We start from the raw sequence: 22,463 nt of genomic DNA, 5'->3' as shown, positions 1-22,463 counted from the left end.
GACTCATAGCGACCCTTATAGGCCCCTTAATTCTCATCCTTAAAGGTATGCTCAGTAATAGTTCAACTCGTCCAAAATAAGAACATCTGGCATTCTCGAGATTTGGTATTTGTCAAAAACCAAAACTTCATTTTCAGGATGTTTGGATATCTCTATTTATAGTAGAAAAGGTGTTTTCCCAGTTAGGGAAACATAACAGGTCTGAGCCACATTCAAAATAGATGGCTCAAAGTAGCCTCTAAGGTGCATTCTGGATGCACCTGTGACCAATTTCCTTTTCTCAACTTTCCCGTCAGTTACTGTGAAAACTGTGTGTGTATGTCCACCCCACAGAAACAGGACAGAATCAGCCAGTTGGATTTTTTTCACCTCCCCTACCTTGGCAGCTCTGCTGCTGTGAGGGATGACATCATTTTCAAAAACAGGACCCTGACCCCATGCCTCAGCAGTCTTGGACTCACTGCTCTTCCCCACAAAGGTTGTGCCCAGTCCCTGTTGATGTCCTGGGAAAGCTTGGAGCCATGGTGTCCCAGGGAAGGCTGTGGAAAGCTGCAGGGCAAGAGCCCAACAGATCCTGGCAAAAGCCACACTCGTGGCCATGCTGATGGATGGAATTGGCTCTCTCTTCATTCCCTCCCTGACAGACAGGCATCACATATAAAAGGTTAGACTCAGTTAAGAGGAGAAAGTGGCTGATGACAAACCTGACTTCACGATCCCATCCACGGAGATTGTATCTGTAACAATTTCTGCTGCTCTGAGTACTAGGGAGCTATCCAATCTGTCTACCTAGACCTGTCGCTCCAGGGCAACCATTGTCCAATTCACATACGGAGGTTTTGTGTTGATGGCCTCTGTTTAAATCCTCAAAGAGAACAGATGGTGTCTGCATCGCATCAACATTGGGTTCCCCATTAGCCGAGCCCATTGTGGAAACTTGAGAAATGAGGAGAAATCAGAAGTATACAGTCCTTTGGGAAAATGTCTGACTTTCATACGTGATTTTACTCCTGACGTAATGAGCAGCTGTGGGTAACCCAGTCAGCATGTCTTGACTTCTGTTATATGTCGGGTAGTTAAGGACTTAGATGCAGAAAAGTAAAGCTGTAGAAATACTGTTGCTGGTGTTGTATAACAGATGCCTATAAAGGCAAATCTGTAGCTTTGTTCCTTCTGTAAGCCATAGTAACACACCCACTTTCATTTCAAGGGAAAGGGCTCTGCTTGAGAAGATGATGCACATCCTTTTAGAATTTCTAGTCTTTGTCTCCCAAAAGCCTTTTAAGTATATTATCTACATTTTCTCAACATGTCCCTATTTATCCCTGTTTTACAAAAAGGCAGCAGACAAGTTGCTCAAGATGTCAGGGTCAGGTTGCCTTCCCAACGAAAGACCAGGAGTCCTTCCTCAATGGCACTGGGTGTTCTCGTGGCTGTTGGAGGATTAGTGGAGTGTCAATGCCGCACATGCTTCCAGAGGTCAAGAAGAAAATAACATTTTCCATAAGAGAGATGTGATCTGTCAGTTCTTCAGTTTTGATTTCAGACGGAAAATATGACTTCAGTTCTTAACAAAGAAAAAAATTTCCTAACCAGCCATGACTGATGTCTTCAAATATGTGATGAATTGTCATAAGAAAGACAGATTCAAAGTGTTCTCTTTGCCTCAGTGGGCATTGCTAGGACCAGCTCAATTCAGTTCAGCAAATAGTTTTTGAAAACCTATAGTGGACTTTAGATTTTTTATGCTTTAAATTGAAAGTGCTTGGTTGAGGGGAATGGGGTGAATATTCTACTAAACTCAAGACACCAGTTATTATGGAAACCAGCATGTTTTGCATTGATATGAAAGTGTGAAATATTTGGTGGACCAGTGGTTAAACCAAGGAAAAGGGGAATACAGAAGCAATACTGATAGTCTCCAGTGTCTATCCATCAATGAGTGAAGAACATGAATAATTAAGAAATTGAATTGAAGATTATTGTCAAGGTGGTATATAAAATTTCTTAGGTAACCCAAGCAGCTGGTGGGTAAAAGGTCATCACACTGAAATATAAGCAAGTCCAGAAGCAAGAGGGCAGGGGCACTCTGAAAAGTACTGGAAAAAGATTGGAAGAGAGAGGAACAAAATTTATGTTGTTGCGGGAGCTCACTATGAGTCATCTAGTCCTAAGAATTATAGGTTCCATGCTGCCATTCCATTTACAAAACTAGGGCAAAGAAGAGTCATGATGGAAAATTTCAATATCTAGATAGCTACTGAATTCTGAACTAACAGAAGAGTACCTGAGTGGGTATTGATTCTCCTTGTTGACAATTTCATCTACCAAATGGTAGCGAATGCTATTTTGAACTGCTGTTTTAGCCCTAATGTCAACAGTGCTAATGAGAGTGCCCTTAAAGGAAAGGGACTATATCATCTTAGAGAACAGCATAGTCAAAGAAGAGATTTTTCACAGTCCAAAATATTTCAAGACCTTTTGAAAGTAGACTTTTTTTTTTCTAAAGAAGAGAAAGATATAAATTATGTATATGCAGGGAAAGATGGTTCCGGCAGGCTAGGAAATACCCAAAGCAAAGTTCAAAATTTTTAATTTATTGTGCTTTAGGTGAAAGTTTACAGTGCAAGTTAGTTTCTCATTAAAAAAATTTATACACTAATTGTTTTGTGACATTGGTTGCATTCCCCGCAATGTGTCAGCACCCTTGCCCTTTCCACCCCAGGTTCCCTATGTCCATTCATCCAGTTTTCCTGTCCCTTCCTGCCTTCTTGTCTTTGTTTTTGATCCGATGTTGCCCATTTGGTCTTGTATTCTTGATTGAACTAAAAAGAATGTTCCTCACGTGTTTCATGTTTGTTTCATAGCCCATCTAATCTTGGGCGAAAGGTGAACTTCGGGAGTGGCTTCAGTTCTGAGTTAGCAGTGTGTCCGGGGGCCGTAGTCTCAGGAGTTCCTCCGGTCTCTGTCAGATCAATAGTAAGTGTGGTCTTTTTTTGTATGAATTTGATTTTTGTTCTACATTTTTCTCCTGGTCTGTATGGGACCCCCTACTGTGACCCCTGTCAGAGCAGAAGGTGATGATAGCTGAGCACCATCCAGTTCTTCTGGGCTCAGGCTTGTGGAGGCTGGAGGACCCTTTTTTTAATCAAAAGAGGGTAAATGTGCAAGCAGTTCTGTGTTTAGTTTTTTTTTCTTAATGTTTTTTAGTCATGAGCAGCTATAAGAAAGTATGTTAAACCACACAAGTGGCGTCAAGAAAACTCATGCCCCAAATGAGTGGTGGTGGTGGTTGTTAGCTACCACTGAGTCAGCCCCTGACTCATATAGCAGTCCCTTGCACAACGGAACAAAATGTCGTTCAGTCCCATGCCATCCCCATGATCAGTTGCAGATCGAACTGTTATGATCCATAGGATTTTATGGCTTATTTTCAAAAGTAAATCAGCAGACCTTTCTTCCTAGTCTGTCATAGTCCAGAAGCTCTGCTGAAACCTGTTCATCATCATAGCAACGTGCAGGCCTCCACTGACATGTGGGTGGTGGCTGCACATGAGGTGCATCGACTGGGAATCAAACCTGGGTCTCCTGCATGGAAGGTGAGAGTAAGTGGAGACCTTGCAAAAGGGAATAAGCACAAGGGAAACAAATGTATGGCTTTGTTTGGAGCAAGAAAATGAGGACACCAACGGCTGCTCCTTGGAGCTGATCATGTGGTATTGAGGGATGGCAAAGAGCTCAGAGTGTCCTCTGTATTGTGTGTCAGGGAGAATGATCATCAGATGGAAAAAATGAGAACAACTTGAAGAATGGAAATCGTAGGTAAATAAACAGTAAGAAAACATCTTAGCTCCCAGTGTGGATGAAGTAAAGCCCCAAAACTAGAGAAGAAAAAAAAATTAGACATGATTGCGGTACAATTTGCTTTGATCAGAATCATCAAGGAATTATGCAGTCCAGGAGAGCATCAGAAGCCTAGAGATGACATCATGGTTTTCAAAATGGTGTCATAGTTTTCAAAGAAAGGAGAGTAGTTTTTGAAAAGTTTGAAGAACAATTTTCTGTAAGTGGAATGATTTCTGAATATCTAGACAAGTATACACTCTTGGGTCAGAAAATCAGTTTTGCAGGGTTAAAATGAAGGACTCGTGGCTTACCAGGAGCACAAAAAAAAACTTTTTTTTTTTTTTTTAGCACATGCTGGGAAAAAAGCTCAGAGGTGTTAATTGACAGCACCATAAGTAAAAAATGGCAGTGAAATAAATCTTACTCAGCATTCTTAGTAAACAGGATCTAAACTGAGGGAGGTGGTGGTCTTTCCTCTGTACTGATGATTGGAGCATCTACTCAGTCCAGGTACCCTGCTTGGGATGTACTCAAGCTGAAGACCACTCAGAGGAATGCAACAGAGAGGGTATAGGGACTCATAACTGGTTATATTTCAAGGATGGGAGTTTTGGCTTAATATTAAGAACCACTAGAAGGCTCTAGTGAGGGACTGAGCTTCTCATCTCTGGTAGTCTTCAAAACTGTTCTATATTTTTTGGTTGAAGATAAAGTGGTTGATGCTTGGTTTAAAATGACTAGAAGAGTTGGGGGGTGAAGCCAGACCTTGACTCAAGAAAATTCTGGTCTAGGAAGATTGCTGGTTTCCTGAATGGGGAGTGGGTCATTTCAAATGAAAATTAGGTAATTTTTTAAATCTTTTTTAAAATAATTTTCTGTTGGAGGCGGTTTTTCAAATGAAACTATAAACCTTCATTCACGTTTTACTACTTTGTTACCAGTGAGTGGGATGCTTTTCGCTTTCATTTTACACTGAAAAATGTAAAAAGTTGCTACTATTTTATGCCTATTTTAGGATCTACACTTATACTGAAATTGGACTTTTAAAAATTATTCCATGAACTTCATTATATAATCTTTCAGAAGGGAGATTTTCAGTTTTCATTGTATGCTTGTAGCATAAATATGAATATAACAGTTTATATTTATATCACATATGGCTTTGCCTGTCGCTTACCTGGGAAATAGAACCATCTATGCCTGGATGAGAAAATAATGCCACACATGGAGGTGGGATGAGGAGTGAAGCCACTCAGTTGAGATGAAGGCTCCACGGGGCCAAGGTATCACCAGTTTCCAAGAAAGACGTGATTGTTCGCTTCCCCTTCTCTGTCCTCATCAACCCAGAGACAACCAAAGAAATACTAAAGGGCTGGCTTCAGCTGTTGTGTAGCCCCATGATAATTCTGAGCCAACTGACACAGGCTAGGGGAAGCATGACATTCCCTCTAGACACAGCTTTACCAGACTGCCTTTCTAATCTGGAGCAAAGCTTTGGTGCCACGTGGCTCCCCACCAGAAAAGAATTTCTGCTTTGATGGCTTCCAAATTCCAAGGACTGATGATAAGCTGAGACTGGTCATTTAACAAATCCCAACGTGATTAAAGGACTGTTTTAGGATTTTCAGAACAGGGCTTGAAACAGTTCGTTCCAATTTGCATTTCTAATAAGTTCCCAGGGGATGCTTATGCTGGTAATTAGGGACCAATTCTGAGAACCACTAGTAGAGCAGCAGTTCTCAGAATTTATTATACATAAGAATCACCTGAGGATCTTGTTAAAATGTAGATTATGATTCAGTATATCTGGGGTGAAAATGCAAATTCTCGCAGGGGTTGAAACTGGAACAGACCGATTTGAAGCCCTGTTTCAGAATTTCACTGAGCAAAAGAGGGACTAGGCAGTTATCTTTCTTCTAAAGAAGAAACCTAGACACTGACTGAATAATCCAAGTAACGATAGAATCAAGTGCAAGATTTGGTCTTCTTCACATCCAGGGAAGTAGAACTGCCCCATAGAGTTTCCAAGGAGTGCCTGGTGGATTTGAATTGCTGACCTCTTGGTTAGCAGCTGTAGCGCTTAACCACTACGCCACCAGGGTTTCCAGGGTTTCAAACAGAGGGAATAAAAAGCAGGGAATTAGTTACACAGGTGTTGGAAAACTGGGAGAACAGAAAGGGGAAGGAGAGTTAACCCAGTAATGAATGAGTGTGAAAGCAGCTTCAACTCCTGGCTACCGTTCCTAGGGCTGGAGGGGAAAAAGGAGCCTATGAGCATGGAGGAGAGGCTGATCCCTCAGGAGCTACACTGGGGGAGGAAAGTGTTGTTTGTTGCAGTGGGATTCAGTTCCAACTTATGGCAACCCCATGTGTGTAGAACCAGGGCTTTGAACCAGTTTTTTCCAGTTCAACCCCCTATTGAGAATTTGCATTTCCACCCCAGATATACTGAATCGCAATCTGTTTTACCAAGATCCCCAGGTGATTCTTATGTGAACAGCCTCAGTGTTATTGAAGGGATTATAAAAAGAGTAAGTGTGAGGCTGAGAAACAATTGCAAATAACTAGCACTTGAGTTTGGAATATCAGTCTAAAATTTTGGGTTTTTTTTTTTTAGTTTGGAATATCAGTCTAAAATTAAATATTAAAAGTCAAAATTAGTAGTTGGTTAGAATTATTTAGATTTTCCTATTATGTTTGTATTAAAGTTGTTTTGCCACAGAAGACAGCCTGGTGATCTGCTTCCGAAAGGTCACAGCCTTGAAAACCACATGCAGCAGCTCTACTCTGCACATGTGGGGTTGCCATGAGTCAGAATCAACTCAATAGCAACTAACAATAATAACAACAAGGTTGTTTAAGGGAGAGAGAGATTTGGTTCTGATCTGAACAGTTCCTAATTTTTTTTTTTTTTTAGTTTAGCTTTACTTTTTTATTTAGAAAAGTTTGTATTTCATGATTTAGGAAAAACTACAAGGTGTCCCACACCCTTGTGACAGAAGAAATCTTAGTGATAAAATGTGAGTTATTACAGGGTCCTTTCTCAGGGGTTCCCAGGAACTTCTCTCAGAGAGCTCTGGGTCTATGAACTGGCTCAACTCTGGGATCATGACCCTTTATTGTGGACTCAAGTCAGGTCTTCGTTCACAACCTGGATGATTTTTTCTTCTTTCTTATTCTTTTTGTTTTGTTTTTTAACTAATCAAAAAGTACCTTAAGAGGCTGTGTATTTCAGTCCAAATTACGCTGTAATCAATCCTGCTAGTCACCCTCCTTATCACTCCAGCCCAGACAGCTGATTCCAGTAGCCATGCCAGCTTGCCTTTGTTAACCTCTACCACCCTGGGATGCCATCACCCCCACTGAAATCAGGGGGCCCATTTCAGCTGCAGGGGATAGTTAAGAGCATATGACCTGTGCAGATACACAGGGCCCTGTGCTCAGAAGGGTCCCACACTGGGTGACGCAAATGGTTAAGCTTTCAGCTACTAACCTAAAGGCTGGTGGTTCGAACCAACCCACAGAGGCCTCGGAAGAAGCCATGAAAACCCTGTGGAGTGCAGTTCTACCCTGCACACATGGGGTTGCCATGAGTCGGAACTGACTTAACGGCAACTGGTTTCTGGTTTTGGTCAGCATCTTGAAATTCTTAATAATTTCTGAACAAGAGGCCCATGTTTTCACTTTGCACTGGGCCTTGTAAATCATGTAGCTGGTCCTGATGTTGGCTGAGAAAAGTAATTGTAAATAGAGGACCAGGGAGGCCTCTCTGAGAAGGTGACAGAAAACCCCTTCTGTTATTTATTCAACTTTTACAGCACTTGAGATAAACGTCACCTCCACCAGGAAGCCCTTATGCAGTTACTGCTCCCAGTTTATGTCCTCCTGTAACTAAAAAACCAAACCCACTCCCATGCAGTCAATTCCTACTCACAGCAACCCTATAGGACAGGGTAGAACTGCCCCAAAGGATTTCCTAGGCTGTAAATCTCTGAAGAAGCAGACTGCCACTTCCTTCTCCCATGGTGCAGCTGGTGGCTTTGAACCACTGACCTTTCAGTTAGCAGCTGAGTGTTTAACCACTATGCCAACAGGACATGCTGCAAAAACCTCTGTTGACATACGTAGATTACACTGTAATAATTTGTATTGAACATCTGCCTCCCTGTTACTTCCTTGGATAAAGAGATTATATTTTATTCATCTTTGTAATAGCAACAGTAATGGTTGTTAGTCAATGCCAAACTCTGTTCCAATGGTTTTACTAAGAGCCAGGCACACTGTTAGTATCCCAGTCTTAAAAAAAAAAAAAAATTTAGAGCTAAAGAAATTGAAGTGCAGAAGGGTTAAGTACCCAGCCCAAGTTACACAGCTGGTACATGGTAGTGCCAGGATTTGAATCTCAAAAAGCTGATCCCCCCAGACCCCAAATAGTGCCTGGTGCACAATGATTGCCCAGTATGTGGTTGTTGAATGAATGAATGAATGAATAAACAAAAAATCGTAAGTGGCTAAGTGATCTATAAGAGTGTCAAGCAGATTAACCGATATGAGAGGGTCTTTAAAAGAAAACAAAAAAAAATTTATTTCTTCTTTTATATTGTGGTTGCTGACACAAATTCAAACCCACACAGGAGAGAGAAGACCCTTAACTTTATGTTTTTAAGTCATATTTGCTAACACGATAGTGATTTTCTTTAGCAAAAACAAAGAAGTTACATATTTGTATGTGTAAATAAACTTGAATGTTTGCTTTTTATGTTGTTATCTTCGGAATGGAAAACAAGATCAGCTTCTCTGGCTCAATGTTTAACTGAAATTAATACTAAAATGACCAGAAGCTTAGTTGAAATAGCAAGGTTAATTAACTTAACAAATTTAATTTAATATCCTGAATGTAGTGTGCTTGTGTAACGTGCTGTTTTGGGGAGAAAAAAAAGTGATAATCTGGGTATGAATTATAGCAAATTAAGATTAGAAGTGATGCCTCATCGCTGAGTCAGCCTTCATTGCGCAGAGTGGAATGAGGTGCAGTGTGGGGTGGAAAGGAAGAATGAGTTGTCACCACCGTTGTTTCCTATATTTGACAAGCGCCTCACCGTGCAGATACAACCCAGAGGGATGGTCCTTAGCTTCCGTGCCTCAAAAAGCCCATTGGCATAGCTTTGTTACCTTCATCTGCCGGGTCCCTGCAGTGTGTACGAGATCCAGCTTCAATGGGAAGGCAAATGTGGTGTTGCTGAAGATATAAGTTTTCACCCTTATAAGGTTGTAACTAAAGAACCTTGAGAAGTGTCCCACCATCTCCTAGAGGCATGTCTCCCAATTCATGTGATCACCCTGCAGAGGGGCTCAGTGCTACAGCTATGTGTGTGTACTGCCAAAACCAACTGCTGACGCGTTAATCATAGCACTTAAGTGGCGAATGATGTTCAAAGTCTCATAAAAACCCCAAACCCTATTTTCAGTGTACCCCTGAAGGCTGACCACCTGATCCTATAACAATCAAGCAATGAAACTGTTAGAAGTTTCCCATCATAAGCTCTGTTGAGCAACAAAAGGGGCATCTTATGAAAGACTGAGCTCCCCAGTATTGCAAACAGCACCCAAACATGCCCACTGCTTGTTGAGTTTTCATCAGTTCTTTCTTTAATCAACAGTGTAGAAGTGATACATCAAAACCCCAAAAAGTAAGGGTCTAAGGTTATGGCTCATATTTTCAACACATAATTGGCATGTTGATTTATACCGTAGCATGAGAGTTTATTGGCCTGAGTTTCTTTCTTTCAGGCCTTAAGGCTAAAGGTCAATGTCATTTGCTCTGTGTGTCACCTGGCTGAGGTCATTACCTCTTCAGGGGTAATCAGAGGGCAAGGGGGGTGTTACTTCCTGGCTGCTCTCAGATCTCAGCCCCACATGGCGGCCTCCATTTTGCCCCGGGTGTGTGATCTTGTCTCATCCGTGGCACACTGTTTATTGTACATTATGGGGTCTGCTACTTCCGCATTTAAGCATGATGAAAAAATACTCTTCAAAATGATTCATCCAAAAAATTTCATTCAAAATACAAGACTGTTACCACAGGTTGTCACTGATATTATGGTTTGCATGGGTTTATTGTTGGCTTTAGGCCGTCCCTTACCAGTGAATCTTAGCCTACGTGTGTCTGCTCCCCTTAACGCAGTGGAATGCAGCTCCATTAACATCAGTGGAATGGAACTGGTTTGCTATTCCACTTCCTTCCACTTTATCTTTGTGATCATTACTTTTTTAATAACATTTTTATGGGTCGTTAGTTTTGTGTGCGATTCTTTGCCTCCCACCCCCTCTTATTTTTCCCATTATGAGAACCTTACTTGTTAAGAACAAAAAGTAAATAACAATGTAAACTTGTGATCTCAATTTTATAAACATGCAGCTTCACTTTGGTACCTGGATATTCGTTCACAATGAGTGAGTCTAAGTGGTTCCTGAAAATGGAAAGACAATAAGCTACTCAAGATGGAGGCAAAACCAATATTTAGAGAGCCTCGGCCTATTTTAACACTAGCCAGCAGGCATAATGGGTGCTTGCTTTCTATTTTGTATGTTTGGAGCTATTACTACTGCCCTGAAGTGTCCCAGGGTTGGGTTACTGGGAGAGCACCGGTGACAGTTCATAACGTACCTGTTGTATCGAGGCAACTGTTGACCCAGAGTGGGCGTACTCAGGGATTGCACTGCATCCCAGATATCCTGTTACGACTGTACAGGGATCCCTATAGACCTAAGAGGTCACTTCGTCTCCTGAACTTGTCTGGATTTCTCAGTGGACAACTATTCATGCAGTCTTGTGATGGCCCTTCCACTGTTGGCTTACTTAATAATTAACTTTTATCGTTTGCACCTCTTCTACAAAGCTAAATTGTAGGTTTCTTGAGCAAAAGGTTGAGTCTTATACTTAGCCATCCCTCACAGCACTTAGCACAGGAGGAAGAATCAGACTGGACATGGGCCGGAATCCCAGATCTCCACTTACTAGCTCTATGACCTTGGATAAGTTCCTTCATCTCCCTGTGTTTCCATTTCCTTGTCTACAAAATAGGATTGGTAATACCCAGTGCTACAGCGGTTAAGCTCTTGGCTGCTAACTGAAAGATTGGCGGTTCAAACCCACCAGCCACTGCACGGGAGAAAGATGTGGCAGTCTGCTCCCATAAAGATTACAGCCTTGGAAACCCTATGGGGCAGTTCTGCCCTGTCCTGTAGAGTCAGTGTGAGTCAGAATGGACTCAAGAGCAAAGGGTTTGTTTTTTTTTTCTAATATCTGCCTTGCAGAGTGTTATGAGAGCCAGCCAGCATGGTGCTGGGCATTAGAAGGTACTTGGTAAATGTCATCCTGACTCACGAGACAAAGCCCTTACACAGAAATTGTGCAAAATTTTACGGATTTGAAAATGACAAAGCAGGATTTAAACTAATGTGAGGGCAGAGCCAGCAACGAACTATTCACATTTCATGGTGTGGATGCCCTGTCCTCTGACCTTGGGCTTGAATGACAGTTTACAAACCTATTTTTATACGTGACCTTTTCACGACCATATGACAATCATTTTGAGATCATCATGCAAACAGCACCGAAACGTGCCCAAGCCCAAAAGCGTCAATGATCTCAGAACGTCATTGACTAGGAAGGTGGAAACTTCGCTCATTGGCATTCTAGGTCCATTTCATACATTTAAGCACCAGCCCTTCCCTGCGTGGAGAGGATTTTTCTATCTCCTTCCAACCAGTTGGAAGATGGCAATTCTCCATGTTTCTCTCATCTAACGATTTCTGTGGGCATGCCTGGCTTCTTTAGGAATTTTCTTTAAAAGCAGTGGGAGGCAGTGGTAGGGCTTAACTGAGATCCACAGCATCAAAATAAGAAAGAAGTGGCGATAAGGATGGGAGCATGAGAAGGACTGTATGAAAAGCGTAAATAGTATTGAAGTGAGTTTCCTGCACTTCCCACATAGTTCGAACATTTGCCAAAACTCAATGTGTGTACTTGCCACTCAGCAACTGGAAAATTGTCCAAGAATGTAGTAGAAGATACGTACTTAGGGCTGTAACTCTGCCTTGACTCTGCCATTTCTCTCTTGGTGGTGGAGCTGTGTTACATGAAGAAATAGGTCGTGTGACATGCCCATCACCTTGTTTGGTTACTTATAAACAGGCTCTTCCTTGCCTTGTTACCCCTTTTTAAAAGTTCCTGGGAGAAAACAGAGCATGCATGCATTACCTTCACTGCATCTATTTTCATGTCAGTTTAGTAAGACATAGAAGACCAGGTCACTTGAGCTCCTTTTTAATTCTGGTACTAGGGAACAAGACAAATAAAGACTCTTGCTTGCATTTGATTAGTTGATTGATTTGATTGGTTGTTTGTACTATGCCTTGCTCAAAAAGTAATTTGAAATGACACTCACCAGTTTTCTCACCTTCTGTACACTATAATTGTATGTTAGGGGCACAGTTAGACTTATGACATTCAGTCATATACAAACATTAATCAAGTGTTTAGCATGTTAAAGACCCTGACTTAGATGCAGGGCTACAAAGATAAATGAAATCCTCTCTGATCTGAAGGTGCTCACTGTCTCACGTGGAAACTGACACAATTAAGTATAACAAAAGTGAGATGGCAACGATTGCCCTTGTAGAACTATAATGTGGCTGTAGCAATCACGTTTTTGTTCTGTTTTGTTTTTTAACCACACATCTAGGGATTCATCTGATAGAATTTTTTTTTTATTTAAAGTACATCAAAAGCATTAACAACTAAAATCTCATTCAGTTGTATTTAAGAAATTTCCCTTATTGGAAAGAATGAGGGACATAAAAATCAGGGCCACCCTGGAAAATCCAGGACCTTTCCTCACTGGTTATGGTTGCCGAGAGGATGATGTCATTTATTCTTTCTAAGAGAATGAGAGAGGGCTCTCTGGAAGAGTTGATGTCCGAGTTGAGTCTCGAACAACAGATAAAGTTACTGCAAGAGTTTTGGCTCTGTTCTGCAGTGCGTTTAATACACATGAAAGCTACAAAGCCTGCCAGTTCATCTCATCTGCACTCTTTCCTCCAGTAGGTATTTTTTATTACTACTACAATAGCTTTCAGCAAGGACCCCATGACTGCCGTTTTCATTTGATTTGCGCACGTAATTCGTAGATGTGCCTCCCCTTCCTATGGGGTCAGCAGTGCTTGCAAGAACCTATATGGTGGGTGCTTTTGCATGCTAAGGAAGCCAACCCTGAACACCAGCAAGCTTAATCTATTTCCTTCTGAAACACAATTGGCCTTAGGCAACATATTTTTAATTGTCTAAGTCATTTTGTGTGTGTGCACACATGCACACAAGCCGTGCATAAATAGCACATTTTCAATCTGTGTAAAATGTAATGGATGAGCAGCACATGACAGAAGGCTTAGCCTCTGAAGATTTACCAGAAAAGACAGCTGCATGACAAAGCTGCTGCTAATAATTAGGGAAGGGAATAGCCCATGTCCTGTGCCACTCAGCAGCTTCAACCATTTAAATGACAACTGGTTTATTTAGCTCTGTATCTCCCCCGCCCCCAATTCTTTATGAGCTAGGCGTTCATTTCTTTTCCAGAACATGGCTTTTGGTTGTTATCATCTCTGGTATCGTTATAAGATCAGGTATGACACAATTACTGAACAGTCCCACTGGACACCACGATGAATGAGCAAAACAGGCGCTGTTTTAACATCTCTTTAAAAATTGTGGAGCCCTGGTGGCGCAGTGGTTAAGAGCTTGGCTGCTAACCAAAAGGTCATCATTTCAAATCCACTAGCCACTCCTTGGAAACCCTGTGGAGCAGTTCTACCCTGTCCTGTAGGGTCACTATGAGTTGGAATCGACTCAGTGGCAATGGGTTTGGTTTTGGTTTTTTGATTTAAAAATTGTAAGTGATGAAAAACTATTTTTAAATCCCATGGACTTTCAGTTTTCCACAAGGCCATATTGCAGTGTGATAGTTGACAAGAGAACTACAGTGCTTTCTTTGGCTTGAGTGAACTGCAGGAATTGTCACAGCACTCACCCCTCGTGCAGAATGGCTCTCAACAGGACCGATCAGAAGGCAAATTAATAGGCTTCCCATTGTTATTGTGCATTTTTGCCAGGATATTTCATTAGTGTAAACACTGAACCTATTGTTGTCTTGTTTAGCCACTTGACCTTGGTTATTTTCCATTCTGCTTGTGCCTGTGATAAAGGATAGCAGTAGCGTGCAAAAGACAGGCACTAATTATTGGAAGCAGAGTCATTGCTGACCCAGTACGAGATTAACTGCTCCTTTGCAGTCTTTATTCTGAAACATTAATACTGTCTGGTTATCGTGCTTCAGTTGAGGGATTCAGGACAAAAGCGGTGCTGATGGTAATGTTGGCAATTTCCCTGTTTGTTTTGCAGGTCACGGCCAGGGGCTTTGGGCCGCTGTTACAGTTTGCCTACACTGCCAAGCTGTTACTCAGCAGAGAAAACATCCGCGAGGTCATCCGCTGTGCTGAGTTCCTACGCATGCACAACCTGGAAGACTCCTGCTTCAGTTTCCTGCAGACCCAGCTCTTGAACAGCGAGGATGGCCTGTTTGTGTGCCGAAAGGACACGGCGTGCCAGCGCCCGCACCAGGACCATGAGAACTCCGTGGGAGAGGAGGAGGAAGAGGAAGAGGAGACAATGGACTCAGAGATGGCTAAGATGGCTTGCCCCAGGGACCAGATGCTTCCAGACCCCATCAGCTTTAGCGCCGCTGCCGTCCCAGTAGCAGAGAAGGAAGAAGCCCTGCTGCCCGAGCCTGACGTGCCGACGGACATCAAGGAGAGCTCAGAAAAGGACGCGTTAACGCAGTACCCCAGATACAAGAAATACCAGCTTGCGTGTACCAAGAATGTCTATAATGCATCATCACACAGTACCTCAGGTTTTGCAAGCACATTCAGTGAAGATAATTCTGGCAACAGCCTCAAGCCAGGCCTTGCCATGGGGCAGATTAAAAGCGAGCCGCCCAGTGAAGAGAACGAGGAAGAGAGCATAACGCTCTGCCTATCAGGAGATGAGCCTGATGTCAAGGACAGAGTGGGGGATGTAGAAATGGACCGGAAACAGGCCAGCCCTGCCACCACCCCTGCCCCCACCACCCCTGCCGGGGCTGCCTGCATGGATAGATCCAGAAGCGTGTCCTCTCCCTCCTGTTTAAGGTCTCTATTCAGTATAACAAAAAGTGTGGAGCTGTCTGGTTTACCCAGTACTTCTCAACAGCACTTTGCTAGGAGTTCAGCATGCCCTTTTGACAAGGGGATCACTCAGGGTGACCTTAAAACTGACTACACCCCTTTCACGGGGAATTACGGACAGTCCCACATGGGCCAGAAGGACGCATCCAACTTCACCATGGGGTCGCCCCTCAAGGGGCCTGGGTTGGAGGCTCTCTGTAAGCAAGAAGGAGAGTTGGACCGGAGAAGTGTCATCTTCTCCTCAAGCACTTGTGACCAAGTGAGCACTGCGGTGCATTCATATTCTGGGGTAAGCAGTTTGGACAAAGACCTCTCTGAGCCAGTGCCAAAGGGTCTGTGGGTAGGAGCTGGCCAGTCCCTCCCCAGCTCCCAGGCCTACTCCCATGGTGCACTGATGGCTGACCACTTGCCAGGAAGGATGCGGCCCAACACCAGCTGCCCGGTGCCAATCAAAGTTTGCCCTCGCTCACCCCCCTTGGAGACCAGGACCAGAACTTCCAGCTCGTGTTCCTCATACTCCTATGCGGAGGACGGGAGCGGGGGCTCGCCCTGCAGCCTCCCTCTCTGCGAGTTTTCCTCCTCGCCCTGTTCCCAGGGAGCCAGATTCCTTGCCACGGAACATCAGGAACCAGGCCTGATGGGAGACGGAATGTACAACCAAGTCCGGCCCCAAATTAAATGTGAGCAGTCTTACGGAACCAACTCCAGTGATGAATCCGGATCATTCTCGGAAGCAGACAGTGAGTCGTGTCCTGTGCAGGACAGGGGCCAGGAGGTAGGGAACCCACATAAATTCAAGCATGTGACCCAGTCTCTCAGTCCTTTATGTGGACCATGTACCTCTCCCTGTCCCCCACCACTGCCAGATTGTTCTTAATTAAAGGTGACAGTAAAAAGACTGCCTCCTCCATCCATGGAGGCAGCGTGCTTCAAGGTAATTCCAAATTAACCACTTTTGTCCTAGAAGGCATTTGATATTTGATCAAGATTTCAATGTTCAATAAGCAGAGACAAACCACTTAATGGAAAAAATCAGGCTAATACATGAAAGTGTGCTCAAGTACTTCAAATCCCCACCCCACCCCACCGCCGCCTCCTGCCTTTCTCCTTTCTCCTTCATCTGCTTTGAAAGGATGCTGTAGTCCACATCCTCATCCAGCTCTTCAACCCTTCAGTGTGAAGGAAAACGTAGAATCTCTTTCAAAACTGATTGAAATGAGATAGGTCAACACTAAACAGGTGCTTTTCCAGCATCGTTTAAGTTTTACTTGTAAACAGATGACCCAAAGGCTGCCCGATGTGTATTATGAGGCAGGTTGTGAACGGCTTGTCATCCGTCCTGGTCCAGGGTGACTGCAGAAGCACCCTGGCAGTGTCATGCATCAATGTATCATGGATCCCTTCCCAGGCTCCCCACAAATGATGAGAAGTCTTTTTGAGGAGTAGTGGGATTAAGTAGCAGTTTTTGTCCACACCGAAAGCAAAGTGCTTTCCAGGTATAAATCCCCAAATGATCTTCTGTGTCTTACCATTACTGGAGAGGAGGGAACAGGAGCCATACTAGCCATAGCCTGAGCAAGACTCGCGTGACTGAAGAGAGAAAAGAATAGAAGCCCTCATGTTTTCCCTTCCACCAGTAACATGACAGCTCCCTAGAAAGATTCTGAGGGAGGTCTGTGTCGTGATTTGGCAAGAAACTAACGTGAGACTGCCACCTGTGTCTCGGACTGGCCTCAGAAGCAGGAGTGAGCCCACTCAGTCAGAAGTCCCTCCTCACAGCTGTTCACACACAAAACAGGAAGAAGCGAAGTATGTTCCCCTCTAAGCCAGTGCCCTCGCTGCTTTTCTGCACTCCCTGGATATTAAGCCAGTTAAACCAGTTGTCAAGTTGACCCTGATTCACATGTCTCAGAGTAAAACTGTGTATTACAGGGTTTTCAGTGGCTGATTTTTCAGAAGTAGTTGTCAAGCCTTTCTTCTGAGGTGACTCTGACAACTCCAACTTCCAAACCTTTGGTTAGTAACCAAGCATGTTACCAGTCCCTGGTCAGGTAGAAGCTAGGAACCAAACCAGTCAGCAGAAATGAAACATGGGGCGAAGTAGTTTCTCACAGAGCCACGTGTGGATTGTTCAGCCTCTGCAAGGTTGACAAGAAGCACATGAGGTTTTAGTTTGGGTGTGTTTCGAAAATAGATTCTAAAGCTCACTGTGCCGGCTGCAAAAGTACCCTGTGGTCACTTCCTCTTCTTTGCTGGCTAGCCTGGACCCTGTTCTTCTGTTACTGCCTGGCAGAAACAGAGAAAGAAAAATACTGAAATATTTAATTTAGCTAAAAAGTCAGAAAGGAAATTTGAAGGGGAACTGTTGCCAGTTGAATGCACCGTATTCCCCAAGAGCTGGGTTGGAGGGCTGTGCCCAGTGCCTCAAGGCAAACTCACAGCCGTCCCTGGCTCCAGAAGATTGAGGTTTTATGCAAACGGCAAAAGGTTGCCTCACTCATTCTCTCTCTCTGACCGCAGCTTTGTGAGGTTTTCTTTTGTCCCCTGAAACCATGAATGAGCGTGCATGATGCAGAAGCCTAGTCACTGGGTCCAGTTCCTCGGCAGAGTCAGCAGGACCAATCCAATCCCTCGCTGTCTTTGTGTTTCTTTCTCCCTAAAGAGCCCCTCCACTCAGCCTAAAAGGGCTGTGTTTTTATGACATTTGCATATATGTTCAAGAAACTGTCAGTATAAGATAAATCTCTCTTTACCCCTCTATCCCAAAAGAGAGCTTAAAGTCGCTTCTTGGAACTCAAAGCTCCCAACAAAAGCACGCGTTTTTCCTGTGTTCAGTCCATATCATTTGTCTACCTTAGAACTGAAAATAGTTCCGCCAACTAAAAGGAAGACACACTCCGCCTATAAAATAGTCATTAACGGAACTAGTCTCTTCTGCGAAAATATTCCTGATTTTTTAAATGTTTTTATTTTTACTTTTCAAAAGCAATCTTTTGTTTACATTTCTAAACAGTGGAAAAAACAGACATTTGCCAAAGCTCTCCACATTTCAGAAATCACCTTTAGCCTTCCTCAGTTGTACATTTTGGACAAGAGCCCTAGTGGCGCAAACCGTTAAGCACTCAGCTGCTACCTGAAAGGTCGATGGCTCGAACCCACCCAGCAGCTCTGAGAAAGAAAGGCCTGGTGATCGCTCCTGTAGAGATTACAGCCTAGAAAACCATATGGGGTAGTTCTACACTCACATGGGGTCACTATGAGTTGGAATTGACTCGATGGCACTTAACAACAACTGCAACAGTTACGGTAAAGCTAAGGTGGTTCCCGGTTTGGCATTATACTTTTTCTAGAGGTGGTTAGGTTTTCCAAGAACTGTCTCAGAAGCTTAGTCTGACTCCCTTACAGACAGCTTCCTCTTTGAGTTAATGGCTTGCCTTTGGAAGTTACTTTGACCCTAGTAGAAGGGTTGGCCCCAGTGATGATGTAGTCAGATCCTGTGCAATTTGAGTCATAATTTTGTTTCCTGAACTGATCCAGAAGAAGCCAATATCTGTTGAGTGCCTACTCTGTCCTAGCTATCATTGCTTTCTTATCTTATGGAATCAAGATTTCTACAATTAGCTAGAGCAGTGATAACTCAATTTTGAAAGTGTTAGATGTAAACAGGACTAAATAAAACATGTTTCTTCATTTCCCTCTGTGAGAGGCACTCAGTTATGTGAGGCATTAATGAAGAAGGGAAACAGAGCTGATTCTGCCTTGATCTGTTTTTGTGTGAAGTACAGGTGCCTTTCTCTTCCAAGCAATCCCCAAGAGACACGAGTCAAAAACTAAGAGTTTCTACCTCTTGCTGGCCACCAGTCTGGTATCTCAGACTGACAGGTCTACACTCCTTTCCAATCTCTCTTCCTCTATCTCTATAAGGAGCCAAATATCAGGCCAAACAAGTGTCAGATACCTTGTATTCTATAAGATGTTCTAGTTATGCCATGTTAAGTAACACCTTCTTTGAATTCTTCTCCATCTTCCTTGAAGATAGCTTACATTACCCAAAAAAAAAAACCAACCCAGTGCCCTTGAGTCAAATTAGCACAATGTTTTCCTTTATCAGTGATCAGCCTCTTAAAAATACTTTTTTTTAATAATAAAGCACAGCATCGCCAGCCCCTAACATACCAAATCTAACAGGCTTTCTCTGTGTGCCTACGATCATATACAAGCATGATCATATTATAGGGGTGTGTGTTTTATTTTTAATAGCATTATACGGTATAATTACTCAGCAACTTGCTTTTTCCACGTAGCTGTCTGCGGTGTACATACCTCTAGGTTAATCATTATAGGGCTAATGACTGCTTCTTTAATATTATGATTTCCGTAAAATCACAATTCATTCAATCATTGCCTATAAACATACATTCTGGTTGTTCCCAGTTTTTTTCCCCTCTTCTAAATATTGCTGCAATAAACATTTTTGGGGGACCATATCTTTAGTAGCAATGCTTTTATTTTTGTGGAGTAGAGTCCCATTAGTGGGTAGAAGGTTATGCCCATTTGTTAAATACTACTTTTTTTTTACCAGATTACCGTTCCAGAAGGGGGTGGCAGTTCACTTATCTGTCAGCAGCTTATGAGTGTCCATTTCCCCCTGCTCTTGCCAGTGTCGGTTGTTACCACTCTGCTTTATTTTTGCCAATCCAATAGGCAAAGAATGGTGACTTCTTGTGTGTTTCCCTGACTACTGATGAGGTTGACATCTTTCCTTCTGTTTATTCACTGTTTACATTTCCTTTTCTCTGAATTGCCTGTTTATATCTTTGCCCATTTTTCTTTCGGTTATTTGGGTTTTTTTAAATCAGTGTATAGGAACTGTAAACCCTTAGTATTAGGAATATTAACCCTATCTCATAAGTGTTGCCTCCATTTTCTTCTTGTTTTGTTGTATGGTACCTTTGCTGTGTAAAAAATTTTTTAATTTTACACAAATTATCAGTCTTGTTCTTTATGACTTCTGGGTTTACTGTATTAAGAAATCAGCTTGGGAATTTTTTTCTTATTTCAAATGATGAAAAAATGAATGTCATATTAAGAGGGAAAAAAAAAAGTCACAGAACAATATGCCTTAAAAGACCTTAGTTTTTTTTCACAACTCTACGTGTTATAAATAATAAATGCAGTATAGAGAATAAGATAAAAATGAAAGTAAAGTTGAGGAGAGTGAGAATAGGGAAAGTTCCATTTCTGTGTATTTGTTTGAATTTTATATACATATATATAATACAGGGAGCCCCCTGGTGGCACGGTAGTTAAGTGCTTGGCTGCTAACAAAAAGGTTGGCAATTCGAACCCACCAGCTAGCTGCTCTGCAAGAGAAAGATGCAGCAGTCTGCTTCCGTAAAGATTATAGCCTCAGAAACCCTATGGGGCAGTTCTTCTGTGTCCCATAGGGTCGATGTGAGTCAGAACAGACTTGATGGCAATGGGTATATCTAATACAGGTTTATTTTTTCATTGGATATAATTCACATACCATAAAGTCCACCCTTCTAAAGTGTACAGTTTAGTGTAGTGGTTCTTGGTTCTGTAACTATCACCACTATCAATTACGAGAACATTTTCATCACCCCAAAAAGAAACCCCATACTCATTAGCAATGACTTTCCATTCCCCCTTCCCCTTAGCCCCAGGCAATCACTAATCCATTTTCTGTCTCTGTAGGTCTCCATTGGAAACCCTGGTGTCATGGTGGTAAAGTGCTACGGCTGCTAACCAAAGATCAGCAGTTCGAATCCTCCAGGTGCTCCTTGGAAACTCTATGGGGCAGTTCTACTCTACCCTATAGAGTCGCTATGAGTCGGAATTGACGGCAGCAGGTTTTTTTTTTTTTTTTGGCAGGTCTCCATATGCTAGACATGTCATGTAAACTGAATCCTATAATATGTGGCCTCTGTGTCTGGTTTCTTTTGCTTAGCATAGTGTTTTCAAGGTTCATTCATTTTTATTCTTTCAAATAATACTCCATTGTATGAATATACCACATTTTATTTATCTATTCATTGCTTGATGGATATTTGGATTGTTACCACTTTTTTGCTCTTATGAATAATGCTGCTGTGAGCAAGTTTTTGTGTGGAAATGCATTTTTAGTTCTCTTGGATATGTATCTAGGAGTGGAATTGCTGAATCATATGGTAACTCTGTGCTTAACCTTTTGAGAAACTGCCAAACTGTTTTCCAGAGTGGCTATACCATTTTATATTCCCACCAGCAGGGCATGAGGGATCCAATTTCTCCACGTTCTCACCAACCCTTGTTATTGTTCATCTTTTTTATTATTGCCATCCCAGTGGGTGTGAAGTGGTACCTCGTTGTGGTTTGTAGGTTCTTTTATAAAATCTGAAAATTATGGAAAAGTCACAAGCATCTTCCAAGTAGTAAGCTTCTTGGTTAGAAAGTTGCGTACTCACGCACTTTTAATTAATTTTAGGTCTTAGTAAAGAAGCACTAGAAAGACAGTTGATTTGCACACCCAAATATATTGATCAGTTGGACTTGGTTTTATTGTATGTGTGTGTGTGAGAGGAAGAGAGAGAGAGAAGACCAACAGAGACAGAGAGAGATGAGGTCTAGGGCAAAGACTGAAATGATGTACAGTAAAAGAGCTGTGTCTAAGCCTTAACACTTCCCACCCCAATGCTGACTTCAAGAAACTTTCGTATGTAAAAGTTACAATTGTTTTTTAGTTCAGTGAATCAGACACGCTTTTAGACATGCCTGTAATTAGTGTGCTAAATAAAAAAGACCTTGCTGGGCCGGCATAGTAAGTCAGCCGTATTTCTAATTAAAACAGTGTTTTCAGTTTTATAGAAGAAACTTTCTTAGCATCTGGAGTACCAAAGCATGCTGGATGTTTGGACAAAGATAGAGTTGATCAGTGAAAATAGTAATACTAATAATACGTCGTATCTATAAGGCAGTTCAAACTTTTCAAAGCACTTTCACTATCTATGATGCCATTTTATTCTTCATAACAACCCTGTAAGCTAAGCAAAAAAAAAAAAACAACCAAATCCGTTTTCATCAAGTCGATTCCAACTCAGCAACCCTATAGGGCAGGGTAGAATTGCCTCATAGGGGTTTCCAAGGAGCAGCTGTGGATTTGAACTGCTGACCTTTTGGTTAGCAGCTAAAGCCTTTAACCACTGCACCACCAGGGCTTCTTGTAAGCTCAGTAGGGCCGGCATTATCTTCCTCTGACTCACAGATCCTCAGCGAAGTTTAGCAGAGAGAATGAATGACCTGCCTGAGATCACACAGCTAATTAATTGCAGGAT

At 42.4% G+C, this 22,463-nt stretch overlaps 1 protein-coding gene across 9 annotated transcripts in view; it reads left to right on the top strand.

Moving 5' to 3' along the window:
* BACH2 (BTB domain and CNC homolog 2) overlaps positions 1 to 22,463 on the top strand; it is a 418,232-nt gene that overhangs the window by 381,537 nt on the left and 14,232 nt on the right. For all 9 annotated transcript variants that reach the window (XM_064289003.1, XM_064289005.1, XM_064289008.1 and 6 more), the window contains one exon: positions 14,306 to 15,904. In XM_064289003.1, coding sequence (XP_064145073.1) covers positions 14,306 to 15,904 — 1,599 coding nt within the window. The remainder of the gene's footprint in view (positions 1 to 14,305; positions 15,905 to 22,463) is intronic.

The sequence above is a fragment of the Loxodonta africana genome, chromosome 1 (assembly GCF_030014295.1).
Source record: "Loxodonta africana isolate mLoxAfr1 chromosome 1, mLoxAfr1.hap2, whole genome shotgun sequence".
NCBI classification, from domain to species: domain Eukaryota; kingdom Metazoa; phylum Chordata; class Mammalia; order Proboscidea; family Elephantidae; genus Loxodonta; species Loxodonta africana.
The sequence above is the reverse complement of the archived record's forward strand: the minus strand, read 5'-3'. Positions and strand labels throughout refer to the sequence as shown.